The sequence below is a fragment of the Bufo gargarizans genome, chromosome 2, assembly GCF_014858855.1.
Source record: "Bufo gargarizans isolate SCDJY-AF-19 chromosome 2, ASM1485885v1, whole genome shotgun sequence".
Classification (NCBI taxonomy): Eukaryota; Metazoa; Chordata; class Amphibia; order Anura; family Bufonidae; genus Bufo; species Bufo gargarizans.
In genome coordinates this window covers 38,032,944-38,054,458 of record NC_058081.1, presented here as the reverse complement: position 1 = coordinate 38,054,458, position 21,515 = coordinate 38,032,944, and the positions used below count along the sequence as shown (strand labels likewise).

The following is a 21,515-nucleotide window of genomic DNA, read 5'->3' as shown; positions in this document are numbered from 1 at the left end:
ACAAGATTCATTCAGTTTACAAATAGCAAACAAATATACTTCTTATGACAATTGGGAGGATCTATGACAAGGGACCCTTCCATCAGAAAGGATATTTTTTTAACTTTTTTTTTTAATTTTTGTTTTTCATTTCGGCCATACTATTCATTTGAAAATTAAATACAACATTTTGCCTTTCTATAGCAGGCAACATAAATGATGAGACCATAGGTAACCCATTGTCAGTTTACTGCTGCTGTGAGGGGAAGATGTTATCTGAAGTGTAATTATGATGATAGTAGATGTAGAATTGGGATGACAGCTTCATTGTTTTCTTGATAGGCCTAGTTAAAGAGGTCCACAGAAGAGCATTGCATTGATTAGTGTGATGATCTCATTGAGTCACTACAGGGGGTCTCTCTCTGCTTGCAGTGATGGTCTGACTGAGAGAGTTAAGTAATACTGCCTCCTGTGCTAAAAGTCAAAATTCTTATGCTAGTAACCCGTGCCCACCACTGTCATACACTTCTGAATGGGCACTGGTGTCACGTTACTCACCTAGCTGGTTCCCTTGCTGTCCCGGTTGTTCGGACCCGCTTCCCCTCCTCTGCCCACCAGCAGCGGGCCTGACCGCCAGCATTCCATGTGTCACTCCCTGCTGCAGGCTGTGGTCTCAACCTCCTCGCCAGGTCTCTCAGGACTGTCCTTAGTGCGTCCATGCAATTTCAGGCTCTTAAAAGCGCTGGCACACGTGCACCCTAGTCTTCACAAGCCAATGACTGGCCATCCCAGGGTACCTGAACAATCGGTTACACTGTGAAGGTGTGCTTTTCTGTTTGCCTGTGTACCAACCTCTTCCTGTTTATCGTTTCTGACTCTCCACTGTCTGACCTTACCTGTGCCTGTTCACCTTATTGACCCTTTCCTACCTGATCTGACCTCAAACCTGTCCTTTCGGATTCGCACAGACTCTGCCTGCCCTGACCTCGGCCTGATTCTATGGGTTTTGCCTGATCCCTTGGTGCTTCTCATCAGAGTTTCTGATCCTCTGGGTCAGCTGTCAGCCACACTGGGACTACTATAAGAGACAGGTGCCTGTTGGTTCCCCTGCAGCAAAGTCCAGATTCTGGTATGGGAGTTAAAGGGAGAATACCAGTGGACTGTCAGGTTTATGGCTTTAGGTTTAGCCCAAAGTCATGCCAGTTGGTTGACACAGTGTTCGTTAGAAAAATAGAGAGCATTAAGGAGCCAGAACAGAAAGTAGAATTCATGGATTGACTTCAAAAACTTATATCCAGAAACCATCCACCAGTTTTTGTAAATAAAAAAATTATATAGACTATTCATATAAAAAAAATTGATGGAAATTGGCTATTAAACTTTTATTCCCTACAAATCCGATATTTAAGTCCAAATAACAACGGATTTAAGGCATAAAAGGAAATGGTGTCATTTACATCTCCTAATTGTCCCTCCAAACACCACATTTTTTTGTCCTTACCATAGGCCCAGGAGGTCCTGTTTGACCAGGTGGTCCCAATAATCCTGGTTCACCCTAGTAAAAAACAAATGCATTGCGTTACATTTCATCAAACTATGAACAAGCATTTCTTACAAAATATTTGAATAATCACTTACACCAGGTCCTGGAATGCCCCGCATGCCCTCTGATCCTTGCTTCCCTGGAGATCCCTGTGGTCCCACTGGTCCAGTCTTTCCAGGAAGACCTTCAGTGCCAGGCTCTCCCTAGTAAACATTTGCATATCAATCAATATAACAGTTTATGCTAGCTTGTGGAATACATTTTTTGTTGTGTTCTGTTCATACCTTAGCTCCTTTTTCACCTTGTCGGCCTTCTTTGCCTACTGGCCCAAGTTGACCCTTAAATAAAAAAGAGAGCACATCAGTCCAGCATTAGTTAGCATAAGATGGTGACACCAACACTACAGACTCTGGTACTTACTCTTCTACCTGGTGGACCAGTCGGTCCAGGCTCTCCTTGAGTTCCAGGTGGTCCCTGTAGTGAGTGAAGTATGGAAATGTATCATTGACTGTAGTTTATGATGCAGTAAGGGACAATTCCTTCAAACTAATATGGACGCTTCGGCATAAATGACTTTGCATTATCACAAGTAACATTATATGTCTAAAAAGAAAGACTTCGTAAAGGGCTTCTGCTGGGTTGATTAAAAATGGCCCCAAGCAACCTGTCCTAGAATGTTAGCAGGACTAATTGACTCCACTGGCAGAGCTGCCTAGGGGGCTGAGGTGGCAGGGCCTCACTACACACTATGCTCTGGCACTTGCAAATATTACATATTAGTGAGCATTCCTGTCAGGGTGCTCAGCCATGATGGCATATCTTAGGCATGATCATTTCATTACTATCTATTGTAGAGCAGTGTAATGAGGCAGCTCTGCAAGTGGTGGCAACCAGTTCTTCTCACATTCTAAGTCAGGTTGCTGACCTTCATTTTAAATCATTCACGGAGAACCCTTTTAAAGGTGAAGCCAGCCATACATTGGTTTCCAAGTGGTTACACTGTACATTTATTGTGATTGGTCAGGGTTCTTACAGTAGTTGACCATTCTACCAAATTATTTGTTACTTCACTGAACTGAACATTCAACTTCATTGAACATATTTTGATACTTAAATTGATCGAGAAAGGTTAACCTTGATGGACCAGTGTCTTCTTTGAACATACAGTATGTACCTAAGGCTTGTTTCACATTTGCGTTTGCGTAATTTTGCGTAACAGCCTGCCGGTTCTGGTGTTGCCAGATACAACCGGACTGCCGTCCGGCCCCCTTAACTATAATAGGGGCCAGTGGTGATCTTGGCGTGATCTGGCAAATATGCTGAGGATCTGCCAGTGAAATACTGCTGCACGCAGCGTTTTTTGTCCAGCCAATTCCCGGCATTCTATGCCGAAACATCCTGCTGTAACAGGCAGCCGGCATTGTAGAACAAACCTAAGTAACCCTAAAGGTGAGAATAATACATCCTTCAGAGATTAGGAACCCTACTGTAACAGGGTACAAAACAGGGTACCAAAATAGTGTTCTCATGGTACACTATGGTGAGTCCTATTATCAGCTTTAGGCCTCATGCATACGGCCGTTGTTTGGGTCCGCATCCGAGCCGCCGTTTTGGTAGCTCGGATGCAGACCCATTCATTTCAATGGAGCGCAAAAGATGCGGACAGCACTCCGTGTGCTGTCCGCATCCGTGGCTCTGTTCCGCGGCCCCACAAAAAAACTATAACATTTCATACTCTTGTCCGCGATTTGCGGACAAGAATAGGCATTTATATTGCCGGTGCCCGTTCCGCGAATTGCGGAAGGCAACACAGGCGCCTTCGGTTTTTTTGCGGATCCGCGGTTTGCGGACCGCAAAAAACGGCACAGTCGTGTGCATGAGGCTTCATTCTGAAGAGTATTAAAACCATGTTAGTATCATTCAGTAGAACTTATGGGGGGTTACATCCAAAATATGGACTGTTAGACTCTTGTGAGGCCATAAGGTACACCCTCAATAGTTGTCAAACATCGGTTTGGCCGTCAGCTATTCCTTCTAAATATTTTCACTGAGCGAGCATGTGTTCTCAATGGGGAGAGGGGAATAATCTAATGCTAGATACCCCTGTTGCAAGTTATGATCAGGCATGTTGAAATCCAACATGCCTAATCCTTCTGCCTAGTCCTGTTGTTGGGGGGGAGAGTCAGCACACCTCCATACACTTAAAGGCTATTTACACCGTCGGAGGCAAATATTTTTTTATTATTGCATTTTACTCATTTTGGGCTAAAAATAATTTTTCCAATTGGTCTTTATTAAAAATATTGAGCCGTTCTGTCACAAAAGGTTAACTGTTTGTCTAGCTGTGTGATTCCTACTTTTTACTTTTCATTTTGTGCCGGTCATCTAATAATCCTTATCTCTAATTTATTGAGAGGTTGATAAACACTTATTTAAGCCACATTTATATCAGTAAGATAAGAACTGAGCTATAATGAATGTTTATAAGATCTGAGACATAAGGAGCCCGTCAGGTTAGCTGGCTGACGGAAAAGAGCATCTCAGCTATGTACAGAAAAAAGGGTTCCATATTTGTAATGAAGATCAATTTAAATATTGATTTTAGCTCAAAATGAGTACAATGCAATAATAAAAAAATTGCCCCAAAAGGTATATTGCCTTTAGGATAGTAGACCGGTCCTGGGCAAAATCCAGTGTCTTGTGTGTTCTGTCAGTGTGCTCTGATGTGTGTGGTCACCTTTATATAGTAGACAGTCTACCATTTTATAATTAATAGGATGAAGAAAATCTATTATTTCTTACTAGTTAAAAAACCATACTGATCTATTGTGTATCATACTCACAGAATGGCCAGGGTCTCCAGCACCTCCCTTTTCTCCTGGTGTTCCATCAACTCCCTGTAGATAAGGTCATTGTTAGTCAAAACATACATTATTATACAGTTATATAAAAAAAGAACTCCATAAACTACTTACCGGAACTCCAGGTTCTCCGCGTGGTCCTGGGTCTCCGGGAAACCCAATAGAACCCTAAAATGAAATATTTCCATAAAGTTGAGACATTCCTGGCATAGGATACCAAGCAGAATTACAATTATACCTGAGGTTTAATTTACAGAAGCTAATATTTCTTGCTCACCTAAGTTGAAAATGAGGTGTTTGTTAACCTTATGTGACTATAACTATTTATTAAATCCTTGAGTAGAATCGAAAGAGTTGGGTGGTGACTGGATTAGTTATATACATGACAAGAGGTCAAGAGAATGGGGCACACCAGGTTGTCCTATAAAAATGATTACGGGTAATTACCCCCCCACTTTGTTTTACAATATCATCGCATACTGTTTGGTTCCTTGGGGCATCTCACCATGTTTCCTTTTGGTCCATCTTCTCCTGGCCGTCCCTTCTTTCCAGGCGGACCAGCTGACCCAGATAATCCTGACTCTCCCTTTTCACCAACATCACCTTTGCCTCCCTGGAAAAACATCAATGTCTATAAGAGTCACAACTTCTAAATCTATGCGTCAGTTTTTACTACCTGGTGCCACAGTAAACAAGAACAGTGCAGGAGCAGCCCTAATTGTATACACTCTGTGGTTGATTTTAGGAACAGAGTCTTCTGATGAACTGTCTTGGAAGATATATGACAGCAGTCCGTGTAGGGACTAAATAAGGGAAAAAGTGCAAGATAATAAGAATAAATAAGGTGAGCCTTCATAGGGTAGGGATGTTCTTTTCAGGGCAGCTCCTCTGAGTAATGGGTGTAAGAATTCGGGATTGTTCTCCAGAGAATCACTTTTGACCTATATGCAGTACACTAGAACTGAGGGTATCTGCAATTGTTTCTTGTATTGTTATTGTTAAGTATTTCATATTGTGGCTGTATATTCCAGCAGAGGGATCATGGATGATAAAAGATTGGCAGGAACAGGGCTAACAACACTATTGGTAGGAATTGGCTGTTCCTCTCCTATTGGTAGATATTGGCTGGTACTGCTTCCGGTCAGGAGGGTAGTTCCTGTCCAGCTGGAGAGATGAGAGGAAGCACATGCTAGAGCTCCTTCTCCAGGACGATATTTGATACTCCATAGAGACCAAGGTCTTTTGAGCTTCAAGACAGCATATGAGAGACAAGACAGCAGAGTGAACAGCAAAGCATGGCGTTACAGTCACCTATCACCCAAACCACTACTAGGCCAGTTCAAGTCCAAACCTTACAGTGGACACCTTAACCCACAAGTGCCTAAAATTGCTATTCCATTGACAGCCACCCTGCCACTATCCCACGTCCACTGTTGCCAAAAACTGCTATTTGCCGCTACTGGATGTACTGCAAATTATATTTTGAATTACTGGTATGTAAAAAGAGACTGTTATACGTTCACTTCTGGCCTCATTCTTAAAACTACATTTCCACTGCACCGATCCCCAGGGAGCAATGACCTGAGAAAGTACACCATAACACAACACTTCATCAGGGCTACTACCACTCCCATCCTCTGTACCTACTTCTCAGGGGTTCGCCGCATAAACATTTCCTAAGAGAAAAGTAGAACCCTGTGCATATATCCATAATCAAAGGAAAAAATATTTTACAAAAATTTTATTTTTCCTGTCATGGTCTTGTCCAGGGCTACTTTTCACGATGATTTGGGCAATAATTTGCTGTGCAGAAAAAGGTCATCCAAGAAACAGATTGCTGACAGTAATAACGCAAGAAGATCTCATGATGATTATAGTATAGTGGACAGAAGGGCAAGAGTGATAGTAATGCTTGACCAATGTATGAGTAACTCATTGACGCAGAAAAGAGATTGCTAGGATGGCTACTATATTATAGACCTAACTGGACACTGATAAGGGTCTGTGGACAAATCGATGAAATATCTTCATTACTTACTGAGGGACCTGTTTCTCCTGGTTGTCCTGGATCTCCAGCTTCTCCAGGCTCTCCCTGTAAAAGCAATATGGATTCTTATAAAGATTTACCCTCTATTGGTTCTATATTTCAAAAAATGTACACATTTTTATCTAGTACACTCATCTGTAGTACCAACCTCTGAAGATTTCATCCTCCTATCGCATAGACATGTTCTGTCTTTCGCAAGTTTTTTTTAAGGATCAAGCACAACAAATACAAAGTTTGTTTCAACTCCAACCCACCTTTTCTCCCACAGCTCCTGGTTGACCCGTACCACCTAAATTTCCTGGAGGACCCTGAAAATGAAAACAAGGTGGTCAGGGCTGGACTCATTCAGTCTTGTTTTTTCTTTGTAAAGCTTAAACTTACTTACATCACCACCATTGGGTCCCATAGGACCTCTTGGACCTCCAGTTCCAGGGGGACCCTGTAATCATAAATTTATGTTATTGACTCTTAAGACCAGTTTCCTGCTAATATTTGTTCTATGTATGATCCCATTTTAGGGTTGATGGGATGTGGGTAAATATAGAACTATGCATTTTCTCTGGCTCCAGATGATTCTTCTGGAGCAACAGACCTTTTGCCTCTAGGTCTGTGGCGATTCTACAACTCTCACATTTCTTAACCTCATTGCCATCCACAGAAGATGTCAGGAGACCTCTAACACCTTTTGAAAAGATCTGCATGGGCACATCTTCTAACCCTTTGGAGATCCACATCTTCTCTATCGCTAACACAATGGGTTCACAAGTTGGATGATATCCTGAGGATGGAGGCACTCACCACTTTACTACACGACTACAAACATTCTGCATTTATCACAATGTGAACTCCTTTGATTTTTTTTTACCAGGGGTTATCATCCTATTGATCCTTTTTGAAAAAGCCCTGGTAACCTCCATATACTTGTCGCAAATTTCTCCAGCCTCCCCTTTTTCCAGTTTTTTCTTTTTTCAAACTTTTTTCTTCCATCCTTTTTTCCCTTGCACATCTTGTTTACCTGTATCATCTTGGCATGTATCTTTTAGCCAAAGATGCACAGTTCAGCATTTGACTACATCTTACCCTATCAATAGTGGCGTAACTATAATTTATAGGGCCCTATAGCAGAATAAGATGGGTATCTCACCACCTAGTGTAAGCCTAACATATGGGCTTTCTCCTCAACAATCCATAGTACTGTTGTTTTATAACTGTTCATTATTCACTTGACGTGTTATGACAAAATGTTACTGCTTTGTATGTATGTTCCTTTTTTTATAAAATTTTTTAAATTTTGTCAATAATGAATTTGGTAAGGAAAAACATTTATTCCATCCAGTGTACCATTGGTCCAACATGTCCACTTTCTCCTTTCTCTCCTGGAGGTCCAGGCATACCCTATAAAGAGACAATTATTAAAATATTAGATTGAAATGCTTTCATAGTATATACTCCATAAATTATCCATTGTATTTAGTGAATGACATACATTAGACAAGAGTCACTGTTCTTTCACAAAAACGAGATTTTGTATAACTTACCAGTAAAATCTCTTTCTCGCTCTTTCCTTGGGGGACACAGAAGACCTTGGGTATAGCTCATCTCCCTAGGAGGCGTGACACTAAGTAAGAACTGTTAGCCCCTCCTCCACAGCTATACCCTCAGCCTGGAGAGAGAGACTGTCAGTTGCGTGTCCAAGTAGTGAAAACAAGGCAAAGTCCAAAAGTGGAACCAACAAGCCAACTACCCAACGGGTAAAACAAACCCGGAAACCGTGCAGAGAAGAACAAAGAATGGGTGGGTGCTGTGTCCCCCAAGGAAAGAGCGAGAAAGAGATTTTACTGGTAAGTTATACAAAAATCTCGTTTTCTCGCCCAGTTTCCTTGGGGGACACAGAAGACCTTGGGACGTTCAATAGCAGTCCAAGAGGGGAGGGACCACAGCACCAAGGCGAAGCACCCGAAGGCATCAAGAAACCGCCGCCTGCAGACCAGGCGGCCCAAGGCAGCAGACGCTGAAGCCCGAGTACGCACCCTGTAGAACCTGGTAAGGTGTGCAAGGAAGAAGTGACCGCCTTGCACAAATGCATGGCCGAAGCCTAATGCCTCTGACCCAGGAGGAACCGACAGCTCTGGTGAAATGAACGGTGACACCAAAAGCAGAACCCTGCCCTTGGTGCGGCAACCACAGCAATAGCCACTCTGAGAAAGAGGAGGAAAGCCACCCTGGATGCCGTCAACCCTTCGCGCGGACCTCCTGGAACCCAAGAGGCCGAACGTAGACAAGAGTCGGAGATCTCCAAGTAAAAAACTGCAAGGTCCAAACAACGTCCAAACCGGTGAAGTGTCCGTTCCCGGGGGTGGGAAGGGGAGGACGACTGCCTCGACGAAATGAAAGACAAACACCACCTTCAGAAGGAAGGAAGAGACGGAATGGAGAACAGCCCTGTCCTGGGGAAAGACAAAAGGCTCGGAACAAGAAGGGCCGCCACTCAGGCACCCGCCAGAGACACGATGGCTACAGAAACACAACCGTACAGGACAGAAGGAGTAGAGAGAACCACTGTAACGGCTCCAAGCGAAAGATTGGAGCGCCAAGAGCCCAGTATGTAGGTCCCAGGGCGGTACCGGAGGGCAGCACAAAGGAACCCAAGAGCCGCTCCACGGAAGAAGGTCCAGACAGGCCCAGAGGGCCGGGGAACGCTGAAAGAAGAAGGGCAGCGCTGACACCTGATACTTCAAGCGACAGAGTCCCAGTCCCAGTTCCAGGCCGGACTGGAGAAAAACAGAACCATGGAGAGAGAAAGGAAGAGCGGGGGAACGCCCAGCTTCCCACAGAACCCCAGGTAAAAACCTAAGTCCTCCAACAGATCCTGGACGAAACATGGCCAGGAGCGAACACTAGCGAGCCCACTAGAGTCGCCTGGGCAAGAGGGTGAAAACCCAATGATCAGGCGCAGACCAGTAACACGGGTAGAACGGTCGGTAGAACTGGTCCCGCCGGCCCCCGAGCAAGTTGTCCCGGATCCACCCTGAGTGGGGGAGCAGAAGGACAAACGGACAGGAACCGAAGGGTCCGTCCAGCAACCGCCAGATGCCAGGACAAGACAGGCTAAAACCCAAGCCGATGCAGTCACCACAGGAAGACGGACTACAGTCCCGGTGTGGGAGATCTGAAGACAATCTTGGCAAAAGGCAGTCCTCCCAAGCTACCGAGAAGGTAAGTCCATAGCAGAAACATTGCCTAGAATTGAAAACAAAAAAAAAAAAAAAAAACGCAATCTGCACCCAGCGGGAGGACAGAACGCCGTAGACCCGGTAACTAGGTACACAGCTAGTACAACCAGTGTGGACAAGGGGGACTCAAAGGGAACACCAGTACCATCCACATGAACAACCACGCTCTCCCCCGAGGGAAGGGCAGTGAAGGAACAGCCTCTGAAGCGCGGCCGGAACAGAAGCCACATCGGAGTGATCTGTACCGAGTGGGAGCCAAACCGACCGGCGAGAAAAGGCGGTCGAGACAGAGGCCGGCATAGGAGTGGGCAACAGAGAAGCCATAGAACAGCTCAAAAGCAGCACACCGCTACACTGAGACACCCGGTCCACCGCCTTGAATACCCTGAAGAACTCAAGGCGGAGGTCCTCCGGACCTGGGTAGGCGAGCACCCAAGAGAAGTTGGGTGACCTTCCCAAGAAGAGCAGCCCGAACCTGGTAGCAGATCAGACTGAAGCACCGAGGGCGCCAACCGGAAAGAATCATACCACACTGCACCCGAAGAGGAGGAAAAGGTACTAGGCGAGGGGACCGTAGTCCTGCCAGAGCCAACATAAAATGCGAAGGGCGCTGCAGACAGCACACTCGACCATGTGACCACTAGCGCAGGGAAACAATGCCGCGGAAGGACGAATGGGTACGTATCTAGGAACCACGAACACTCCCCGGGCGGAAGGGCCAACGAAATGAGTGAGTACCACCCAGCTCGGTGCAGTAGCGAGCAGCAGAGCCCGTCTACTTAAATATAAGGTATTCATCTGTTGCTTATTGGACAACACCTTAGGCTCACACAGGTGGACAGAATGATCTCCTTAGAGAATAGTGCAAGGCTTGCTGCAAACACCGTCTCCCAAGAGAAAAAGTATGTCGCAGGGGGAAAGGAGGCATACGTACGAGTAGCCCCGTAAGCAGTGAGAAGGCTAACCCACCTACGGGACGAGAAGGCATACACGGCCCAAACAACGCACAAGAACGTCCGCTCACTGCAAAAATATCACTCAGCGAAGAAGGCCAGCCACAGAGTCCCACAGTATCTACGGAAGTGCAACTGAAAAGGAGTTATGCACAAGACTAGTAAGGTATGCGATAGAACGCAAACTGACCTCCTCGAAAGGGGGGGACATGTACCTGGCAAACTGCAGTCAGCAAGAGTGCAAGGGCCCGCCCCAAAAAGGGGGTGATGCCCAAGGTCGTAACTACGTCAGAGAAGTAGGGCATACCCTACTTCGCCCAGAAGGGCGCCATGCACATGGCCACACAGTATCCAGCAGGAACGCAGGAGGTCCACCTAGTGAAAGGGGGGTCATGCACAGGGCTATCCTAGCATTAAGTGAGTGTGCAACAATTCACCCAACACCGAAATTTTGTGAGAGTGCAACTACTCCACCAATGAAGGGGGAACATGAGCAAGTCCAGCACAGCACATACAAGGACAGCCTTGAATCCCGTGAGCGTGCAAAATTCCGCCCATGGAATGAGGGGTGGTCACGCACAAGGCCAGCACCGCATCCAATGGGAACACAAGCGTTCCACCCATGATAGAAGGCCATGCTCAAGGCCAGCAATGTATCCGGTGAGAGTGTAGTATGCCGCCCAGAACACGAAGGGTGGGGGGGGGCCATGCACATGGCCAGCATCGCATTCAGGGAGAGTGCGAGCAGCCGGTGAAAATGTGCGTATGTCACCTAAAGGAGGCATGCCCATGGCCGGCAGCGAATCCAGTGAGAGTGCGTACACCGCCCACGGAAGAGGGGTCATGCATATGGCCGGCAGCGGATCCAGAGAGAGTGCAAGCACCCCGCCATGCATAGGGTTCATGCACCTGGCCAACAACGTACCGGCGAGAGAACAACCACCGACCGAGGGAGTGTATGTATGCCGCCACCAGGGAAGGAGGCATGCCCAAGGCCGGCAGTGAATCCAATGAGAGTGCATCATACCGCCTATGGAAGGTGGTCATGCACATGGCTGGCAGTGAATCCAGTGAGAGTGCCGAATGCCGTCCACAGAAGGGAGTCATGCCTATGGCAGGCAGCGAATCCAGAGACAGTGCGGCGTTCCGCCTAAGGAAGGGGGTCGTGCACATGGCCAGCACCGAATCCGATGAGAGTGCAATATTCCGCCTAAGAAGGGGGTCATGCACATGATCGGCAACGAATCCAGTGAGAGTGTAGCGTTCCGCCTATGGAAGGGGTCACGCACATGGCCGGCAACGAATTGCCGTGTTCCACCTATGGAAGGTGGTCGTGCACATGGCCAGCACCGTATCCGGAGAAACTGCAGTAGGCCGCCAATGAAAGGGCGATCATGCACAAGGCCAACCCGCAGTTAAGGAGAGTGCAGTATCCCGCCAGGAGGGGGGTCCTGCACATGGCAGGCACCCTACAGAAAAGGCCGCATGCACTGACCAGCGCCGTAGCGCGGAGAGGGCAAAAAAACCGCCTAGAAGGGGAAATGACCCTGGTAGCGCCGCAGCCGGGGAGCGCGACACCATGCCACCTATGGAAAGGGGGCATGTATACAGGCAGCACTCTGAGATGAGGCTGCAGTGTCCTGCGCAGCCCACAAGTCATATTAATAAATAATTTAATTTCTTTTTTTTTTTTTTTTTTTATTTATTTATTATAACCCAGCCTCACTGAGGCAGAAAGCCACACAGGCCCATCGGAAGCCGGCCTGTACCCAAGGGGTTAACAGGGATCCGGCCTGGGGGCGGCACTGCGATCCTCTGGGGGCGGGGGAACCTCCAGGCGGGAAGATTCGCGCCCGGAGAAGTTCCAGCCCCCTCCAACAGAGGCCCGAATTTTGCGGCCTAGCAGGCCGTGAAGCCGGGGTCTAAATTTTTTGCGGCGCCCGGCTGACCGGGGCCGCACAGTATTTAAAGTACCGGCCGGGCCTACGGAGCGGCACATACCGGCCGCGGGTGCCCACCCCGCGGGCCGGAAGAGCTGGGGACCCGGATAGAGTGGGATCGCTGCCGCGAAGTGTCGCCCAGGAGGGGAACAACATTTTGCGGCGCCCGGCCGACCGGAATGTTCCGACGGTCGGCCGGGGGCTGTTGAGGCATAGCGCTCATTTGTAGGCCGCGGTGCCCACCCGCTGTCGGAAGCGATGACCCGGCAGCCATTTCACCCCTGGAGCGGGCCCTTGGCCTAGAACAGCGCTCCATATGGCCGGCAGCCACAACCACCTTGCCCTTGGACCGGTGCCCGTGATGGGTCAGGGGCAGCAAGGCGCGGGCCCTCTGGCCCTGAAGCAGTGGCCGGTAAGAGGGAGGGGGACCCTGAGACCGGGTCTGTGAGGGTGGGAGGCCTGCATAACCCCTACGTCAGGGGCAGCTAGGTGCGAACCTCTGCAGCTCCCCAGGCATTCTTCTTGTCAGGGAGAAGGGTGCCAATGTCCTATGGAGGGGAGGAGAGGGAGCAGAATGTCGCCCTGTGGCAGCCAGGGGCCAGCCTAGGACTAGCAGGGACAAAAGGGTCCAGAGGCCCTGTCAGTATGGGGGTCAGGCACGCAGGAGACCGGGGTGGGGGGGGGGACGTAGGGCTGGAGAAGCCAATCTCTCACCACAGCCGTCTTCACCCTCGGTCCGTTCCAGCAGGGTCGCCCCTTCAGCTACTGGCACCGTAGTGGCAGGACGCTGGAAGAGGGACTTGGCGTGCGGGCGACCCTTGCGCTGGCGGGATGTAGGGGAGCTGGGCTGCCCTGATCCACCTTGCCTTCTGTGGGGGAGGCAGCAGTGCGGATGACCGGCACTGGCGCAGCTCGACCCCGGGAGAAACAGAGAGGTCTAGTGCGTCTCTGTTGTCCCTGATGTTCTGGAACAAAAAGAAAAGAAAAAAGTAAAAATCTAAAATTAAAACAAGGAGAAAACAGCCCTGCAGAGCAGGGGGTGTCTTGCCTCCTTGGACACTAAGCTAAAAACTGACAGTCTCTCTCTCCAGGCTGAGGGTATAGCTGTGGAGGAGGGGCTAACAGTTCTTACTTAGTGTCACGCCTCCTAGGGAGATGAGCTATACCCAAGGTCTTCTGTGTCCCCCAAGGAAACTGGGCGAGAAATGTCATTTCATTTAATAGAGAACGGTATAAGTAGCAAATTTCTAAATAATTTAATTAAAAAATCTGCCTGCATCCACCTGAAGTCATGGCCACTAGGCATCTCATTTCCACCTAAGATGCAGTCCACTGCCTGTTGTCAGGCAAGATCCGTCTCTAGAAACAGAGACACAGAAGATGGCTAAGAGGAAGTGGTGACGTGTCAGAGCTAGCTGAGATCCTGAGCCTGATAAAACAACTGCTTCTAGACTGCTTCTGAACATCACAGGAGCCTTCTGCCTCTATGTAAGTGTGATTTATCCCTCCTTATCTGTTCTCTGAGCTCTCTAGATGAAAACAAACATTGTAAGAAGTAAGGGAAAGGACATCACAGCAGTACAGTACTGGCAAATTTCACAGAAGGGAGACGCCCCTGCTTCTGAGAGAAATGCCTCTAGCTATGCCACTGAAACTGAATAATTTGGCTGAAAAAACATTAGGGAAGCCCAAACATAACTGTTCCTTCACAGTTATGATTATACAAAGAAGCAAAGCCATTATGTAAACTTTTTTTTTTTTTTTTTTACTCAGGTATGCTTTAAGGTTTGGGCAAATCATTTTCAGTAAAGTTGATAGTGGGGGGCAGGGGGTAGTTTTTTTTTTGCAGGGAAAATGAAGTATTGCGGAGCATGGGAGTCTATGAGATCTAACAAACCAACTTACTCCTATAGGACAAATGGAAAGGGGTTCTTCATTTTTTTTTTCTCTACTGATAAAATAATAGCCAAATGCATTGGTTTGACCCTCATGTGATTTTGTGGGTGTTGCAGTTGGTCAGCTTAAAGGTGCAACCCAGAACAGAAGCGCCTGGCGTTAGTCCCCCTACACAACCTTTTAATTGGGACAGTTATCCAGACCCTCGTTTTCCAGCAATGCAGTTCCTCTGGGGAGGGGACGGTTTCTTGATTTCTAATAGCAATGTAAATTGGAGGGCTGGGTCCCCTCTCTCTGTGGGCCTCATAGCAGCTATATGGTCAGCCTCTATGGACTATCTCCATACTTTTAAAAACAAACTGCCTAGTGTTTATTTTCAAGGAACCAACAATGGGATGGGTCAACTTACCTGCAGCCCCCTTGGGCCAGTTATACCAGGGAACCCTCTATAACCTTCATCTCCCTTTTGTCCTTGCATTCCTTGTTGACCCCTACGTCCAGGCTCTCCATCTTGCCCCTATGCAAAACAGTAATATGATGAATAAATCTTCATTGTTAAATTTTATAGAAACACAAAAGGATATTTAAATCTTACTTTTTAGTGATTAATTGGAATAAGATACATGCATGTTTGCAAATATGATTTGTTCAACACAATACTTACTGCTTGACCAGGGTGTCCTATTGGACCTTGTATGCCAGTTGGTCCTGGTGGCCCCTTTAAAATAGAGAATATAGTCAGATATTGGAGTAAGGCTACATGCACACGTTCAGGATTTATGTGCGGAGAATCCGCACTGAAATCCGCAGGTGTTCACAGGCAAATCCGTGCGGTCAATCCGCATTAATTGGTGCGGATTTGCATGCGGATTTGCGTGCGGATTTGGTGCGGATTTTCCGCATGCGGATTTCACTAAGTGAATTAAGAAAATCCGGTCAGGAAAAAAAAAATTTATTGACATGTCGCGGATTTTAAAATCCGCACCGCAGGTCAAAATCCGTGCGGAAAAAATCTGCATCGTGTGCATTGAGAATTTCAAATTCTCATAGAATACAATGTACATGACCTACGGTGCGGATTTTCCGCACGCAAATCCGCGCGGAAAATCCGCACGCAATCCTGATCGTGTGCAGGGGGCCTAACATGTACATTTATAGAAATTTTTGTGCTGTTCCTTTACATTAGTCTATGTTTATATTGTTTCTATGTATGTCTCTTCTATAAACTCTAAAATAGCCTTCATCCAAAGTGTGTATATATATATATTTATTTATTTTTATCGCAAAGTGTAGTTTGCTGAAGGACTTGTTAAAAAATGTTTAATGGGCTGGACTTTGTATGGAATGGTAGGTAGATTGGTAGTGGGACCTGCCATTTCCTTCCCACTCCAGTACACCACTTTCTCCTAAACTAAGGCAAACTCAGGTGTAGCTGCTTTGCATGTTACTGGGGGAATAAATACAGGGCTGAAATACTCATACAGTGTCAAGAGTCTGAAAGCTGCATGACCTGGTGGCTGAGTAAAGCCTGATCTCCTGTTATCTGCTGTATTCCTAGGTGAGTAAACCTATGTGCAGTTAGCAGTCAGATGGGCAGGTGTTTTTGTGTTTCTATGAAATCAACTGCATAACTTTGTTTGCTTTTATATTATTTTGGAAGATCAATAGGAAGTGTTGGACTTTTAACTTTTGGAAACTGTTAAAGCCTGTGAAGTCTGTCATCACCAAATCCGACAATATTATAGATACTTACTTTATCTCCCTTGTCACCTTTACTTCCTTTTTGTCCAGGGCCGCCCATTTCTCCCTAAAAGAAAGGTGCCAGATAACATTAATATTCACTTTGTGGAAACCATGCCAAAAAAGAGGCACAAAGACGTCAAACAGTTGTCAGATACCTTATCTCCATCATCCCCAGCAGGTCCAGATTGACCAGCAGGTCCTGGTGGTCCAATGCTTCCCTGAGCACCATCCTGGCCAGCTCCACCCTCAGGTCCTTTCTCGCCCTGCGAGACAAAACATAATCTTAAGTTATATATTATAAATACTGTACAAAACATTATTTTTGCATCAAATGAGGGGTTAGAAGGGGGTTAGAAAATCTGCTACTAAATGAGATAGATGAGGCAGCAGATCATAATGAGGTCGTTATTATGGGGGACTTCAACTACCCAGGTATAGAGTGGGAAACTGAAACCTGTATATCTCCTAAAGGAAACAGGTTCACATTTGGAATCGCACATCGTGTATCTAACCGGGCGAGTTTCAATACTGAGAACCGTTGACAATTTGGAAAAGAGTTTGCTGCTCACTGAGCAAGCACTCTATGGGGTAGATGTGGGGGAGGGTGGTAGCGAGGAGGCTCAGGAAAGTGAGGTAGCTAGCTGTAGAACAGTTAGAAAGTAGGGTAGAGGGAGGAGTGCCAGGGAGGCTAGCCCTGATCTGACACACCTCAAGTGCATGGTTGGAAGATTAGGGCGATGTCAGTTCAGGGAGAGCACTGCTGCAGCTGAACCCGTCCTCTTCCAGTCAGGGGAATGTCAGCTCCAGTAAGCAGGGCACCAGGAGAGCAGGGCAGGCCAGACAGGTGCTGGTAGTGGGAGACTCAATTATAAGGTGTACAGATAGGGTGATCTGTCACAAAGACCGGGATCGTCGAACGGTGTGTTGTCTTCCTGGCGCTCGAGTTCGACACATCGTGGATCGGGTTGACAGATTACTGGGAGGGGCTGGAGAAGATCCAGCAGTCATGGTCCATATTGGAACCAATGACAAAGTTAGAGATAGGTGGAGCGTCTTTAAAAATTATTTTAGAGATTTAGGTCACAAGCTTAGGGCAAGGACCTCAAAGGTAGTGTTTTCCAAAATACTACCTGTACCACGAGCCACACAAGATAGGCAGCTGGAGACTAGGGAGGTTAACAAGTGGCTCAAGAACTGGTGTAGGAGGGAGGGGTTTGGGTTCCTGGAGAACTGGGCCGACTTCTCTGTCGGCTACAGGCTCTATTATAGGGATGGGCTGCACCTCAATGGGGAAGGGGCAGCTATGTTGGGGGAGAAGATGGCTAGAAGGTTGGAGGAGTGTTTAAACTAGGGACTGGGGGGGAGGGAAATTACATTATAGGAGGGGAAGATAGTGCAGATAGAGCCCGGGGTGAGGTAATGGGACTGGGGGAGGAATGGAAGGAGGGACTAGAACAGTTCAGAAGGAAAGGTGTAGGGTAAAAAATATACATAAACCTCTCAATTGTATGTATACTAATGCCAGAAGCCTGACTAATAAAGCTGGTGAACTGGAATTAGTGATGTGTGAGGAGGACTATGACATAGTGGGAATAACTGAGACATGGCTGGATGATAACTATGACTGGGTGGTTAATCTACAGGGTTACAGTCTGTTTAGAAAGGATCGCCAAAACCGGAGAGGGAGAGTGGTCTGCCTTTATGTAAAGTCCTGTCTAAAGCCCACAGTCCGAGAAGATATAAATGAGGGACATGAACATGTGGAGTCACTGAGGGTAGAAATACATGGAGGAAAAAACCCAAAAAAATTACTAATAGGAGTTTATTATAAACCACCTAATATACCAGAATCCACAGAAAATCTGCTACTAAATGAGATAGACGACGCGGCAGATCATAATGAGGTGGTTATTATGGGGGACTTCAAATACCCAGATATAGACTGGGGAACTAAAACCTGTATATCTCATAAAGGAAACAGGTTCTTGGCAATAACAAAGACAATTACCTTTCCCAACTGGTTCAGGACCCGACTAGAGGGACAGCCATACTGGACTTAGTATTAACCAATAGACCTGACAGAACAACAGATGTGCAGGTTGGGGGATACCTGGGAAACAGTGACCACAAAGTAATAACCTTCCAATTGTCATTCAAAAGAGTTTTTCTTCAGGGAGGAACAAAAATACCAAACTTCAAAAAAAGCGAAATTTAGCCAACTAAGAGAGGCCATAGGTCTAACTACCGTAACTGGGACAAAGTCCTCAAAAATAAAAATACAGCCACAAAATGGGATGTTTTTAAAAGCATCCTAAAATCTAATTATGAGAGGTACATACCTTATGGAAATAAAAGTTTAAGGAACAAGAAAAAAAACTACAGTATGTGGATAAATAGAACTGTAAAGAAAGCAATAAATTACAAAACAAAAGCATTTAAATCACTAAAACAGGAGTGTAGCGAGGAAGCCCTGAAAAATGATAAGGAAAAAAAAGAATATGTAAAAAACTAATAAAAGCAGCCAAATTAGAGATGAGAGATTAATTGCCAAGAAGAGCAAAACTAACCCTAAAATGTTCTTCAATTATATACAGGTCCTTCTAAAAAAATTAGCATATTGTGATAAAGTTCATTATTTTCTGTAATGTACTGATAAACATTAGACTTTCATATATTTTAGATTCATTACACACCAACTGAAGTAGTTCAAGCCTTTTATTGTTTTAATATTGATGATTTTGGCATACAGCTCATGAAAACCCAAAATTCCTATCAAAAAAAATTAGCATATCATGAAAAGGTTCTCTAAACGAGCTATTAACCTAATCATCTGAATCAACTAATTAACTCTAAACACCTGCAAAAGATTCCTGAGGCTTTTAAAAACTCCCAGCCTGGTTCATTACTCAAAACCGCAATCATGGGTAAGACTGCCGACCTGACTGCTGTCCAGAAGGCCATCATTGACACCCTCAAGCAAGAGGGTAAGACACAGAAAGAAATTTCTGAACAAATAGGCTGTTCCCAGAGTGCTGTATCAAGGCACCTCAGTGGGAAGTCTGTGGGAAGGAAAAAGTGTGGCAGAAAACGCTGCACAACGAGAAGAGGTGACCGGACCCTGAGGAAGATTGTGGAGAAGGACCGATTCCAGACCTTGGGGGACCTGCGGAAGCAGTGGACTGAGTCTGGAGTAGAAACATCCAGAGCCACCGTGTACAGGCGTGTGCAGGAAATGGGCTACAGGTGCCGCATTCCCCAGGTCAAGCCACTTTTGAACCAGAAACAGCGGCAGAAGCGCCTGACCTGGGCTACAGAGAAGCAGCACTGGACTGTTGCTCAGTGGTCCAAAGTACTTTTTTCAGATGAAAGCAAATTTTGCATGTCATTTGGAAATCAAGGTGCCAGAGTCTGGAGGAAGACTGGGGAGAGGGAAATGCCAAAATGCCTGAAGTCCAGTGTCAAGTACCCACAGTCAGTGATGGTCTGGGGTGCCATGTCAGCTGCTGGTGTTGGTCCACTGTGTTTTATCAAGGGCAGGGTCAATGCAGCTAGCTATCAGGAGAATTTGGAGCACTTCATGCTTCCATCTGCTGAAAAGCTTTATGGAGATGAAGATTTCATTTTTCAGCACGACCTGGCACCTGCTCACAGTGCCAAAACCACTGGTAAATGGTTTACTGACCATGGTATTACTGGGCTCAATTGGCCTGCCAACTCTCCTGACCTGAACCCCATAGAGAATCTGTGGGATATTGGGAAGAGAAAGTTGAGAGACGCAAGACCCAACACTCTGGATGAGCTTAAGGCCGCTATCGAAGCATCCTGGGCCTCCATAACACCTCAGCAGTGCCACAGGCTGATTGCCTCCATGCCACGCCGCATTGAAGCAGTCATTTCTGCAAAAGGATTCCCGACCAAGTATTGAGGGCATAACTGAACATAATTATTTGAAGGTTGACTTTTTTTGTATTAAAAACTGTTTTCTTTTATTGGTCGGACTAAATATGCAAATTTTTTGAGATAGGAAATTTGGGTTTTCATGAGCTGTATGCCAAAATCATCAATATTAAAACAATAAAAGGCTTGAACTACTTCAGTTGTGTGTAATGAATCTAAAATATATGAAAGTCTAATGTTTATCAGTACATTACAGAAAATAATGAACTTTATCACAATATGCTAATTTTTTTAGAAGGACCTGTAAATGGTAAAGAGTATAAATCTGAAGGTGTCGTCCCTCTACAGAGCAATGAGGGGGGAGTTGCAGAGAGCGATGAGAAAAAAGCAAAGCTATTAAATATTTTTTTCTCCACTGTATTCACTGGGGAAAATAAACTGTCAGATTAAAATGCAGAATGTAAAAGTAAACTCCCTATTAAAAATGCCCTGTCTGACCCAGGAAGAAGTACAGCGGCGTCTTAAAAAGTGTGGTAAGGTTAACAGAAAAGTGTATGGTAAAGTCCTGGAAGGGGTGTATATCCCACCCAGCTTTTTCAACTAGGTGAGGTAAATAAAATCCAGAAGGTTAAAATGGTCTCAGCAATGTGTAGGTTGCTGAGACAGTTTTGTTAAGTTTATGGGCTGTATTTTATTGGACTGGGAGAAGGTAGGCTTGGTAGAGGGACCTCCCCAGTCCACCTCATTCAGGGGCAGGTTTTCCCCTAGCCTGAGGGATCCCCAGCTGAAGCCAGCTGGGATCGTTAAGAGGAAATAAAGCACAGTCCAGGCTGTCAGTCTGGGGAGAGTAATGCCTGGACAATGTCTGGGAAGATGGCTGCCCTGCTGGCTAGAGATGCCTAATTCTCTGTGTGACCTGTGTTCAATAGGTGAGCTTGGATCTTCACTGTATTAGCCAGAGCCCAGACGGGCTTTGTGGTGCTGGACCTTCACCTTACCCAGTGAACTATAACTGGGTTTGCCTGTATTGCCAGAGTTATAAAAACAAAATAAAGCAACGTTTGGAATTTAACCCTGTGGTCTGCAAGAGAATCTGTCATTGCCGCTTCGCCTGAGAGTGTAACCCCTTACAATAGATACATACACCCCAGTATCCTAAGAGAATTAAGTAATGTCATAGCCAGACCCTTATTTCTGATATTTAAGGACTCTATACTGACAGGTAGTGATGGCCTTGCGGTTCGCCCGGCGGTCGGTTCGCGGCGAACTTTGGTCGTTCGTGATTCCCCGAACATGCGAACATATGGCGACATTTGTACCCGCCATATTCTTTTACATTGTAAAGAACTTTGACCCATGACACATCCATCAGGTGGTACAGGACAGCCAATTGAAAAGTTTCAGCACATGGACACACCCCCTA

General features: G+C 46.2%; 1 protein-coding gene across 2 annotated transcripts in view; it reads right to left on the bottom strand.

Moving 5' to 3' along the window:
- COL5A3 (collagen type V alpha 3 chain) overlaps nt 1-21,515 on the bottom strand; it is a 219,994-nt gene that overhangs the window by 16,842 nt on the left and 181,637 nt on the right. For both annotated transcript variants that reach the window (XM_044278772.1, XM_044278773.1), the window contains 15 exons: nt 16,351-16,458; nt 16,206-16,259; nt 15,117-15,170; nt 14,862-14,969; nt 7,772-7,825; nt 6,816-6,869; nt 6,685-6,738; nt 6,422-6,475; nt 4,889-4,996; nt 4,498-4,551; nt 4,366-4,419; nt 1,943-1,996; nt 1,807-1,860; nt 1,618-1,725; nt 1,481-1,534 (listed from right to left, as the gene is read on the bottom strand). In XM_044278772.1, the coding sequence (XP_044134707.1) occupies nt 1,481-1,534; nt 1,618-1,725; nt 1,807-1,860; nt 1,943-1,996; nt 4,366-4,419; nt 4,498-4,551; nt 4,889-4,996; nt 6,422-6,475; nt 6,685-6,738; nt 6,816-6,869; nt 7,772-7,825; nt 14,862-14,969; nt 15,117-15,170; nt 16,206-16,259; nt 16,351-16,458 (1,026 nt within the window). The remainder of the gene's footprint in view (nt 1-1,480; nt 1,535-1,617; nt 1,726-1,806; nt 1,861-1,942; nt 1,997-4,365; nt 4,420-4,497; nt 4,552-4,888; nt 4,997-6,421; nt 6,476-6,684; nt 6,739-6,815; nt 6,870-7,771; nt 7,826-14,861; nt 14,970-15,116; nt 15,171-16,205; nt 16,260-16,350; nt 16,459-21,515) is intronic.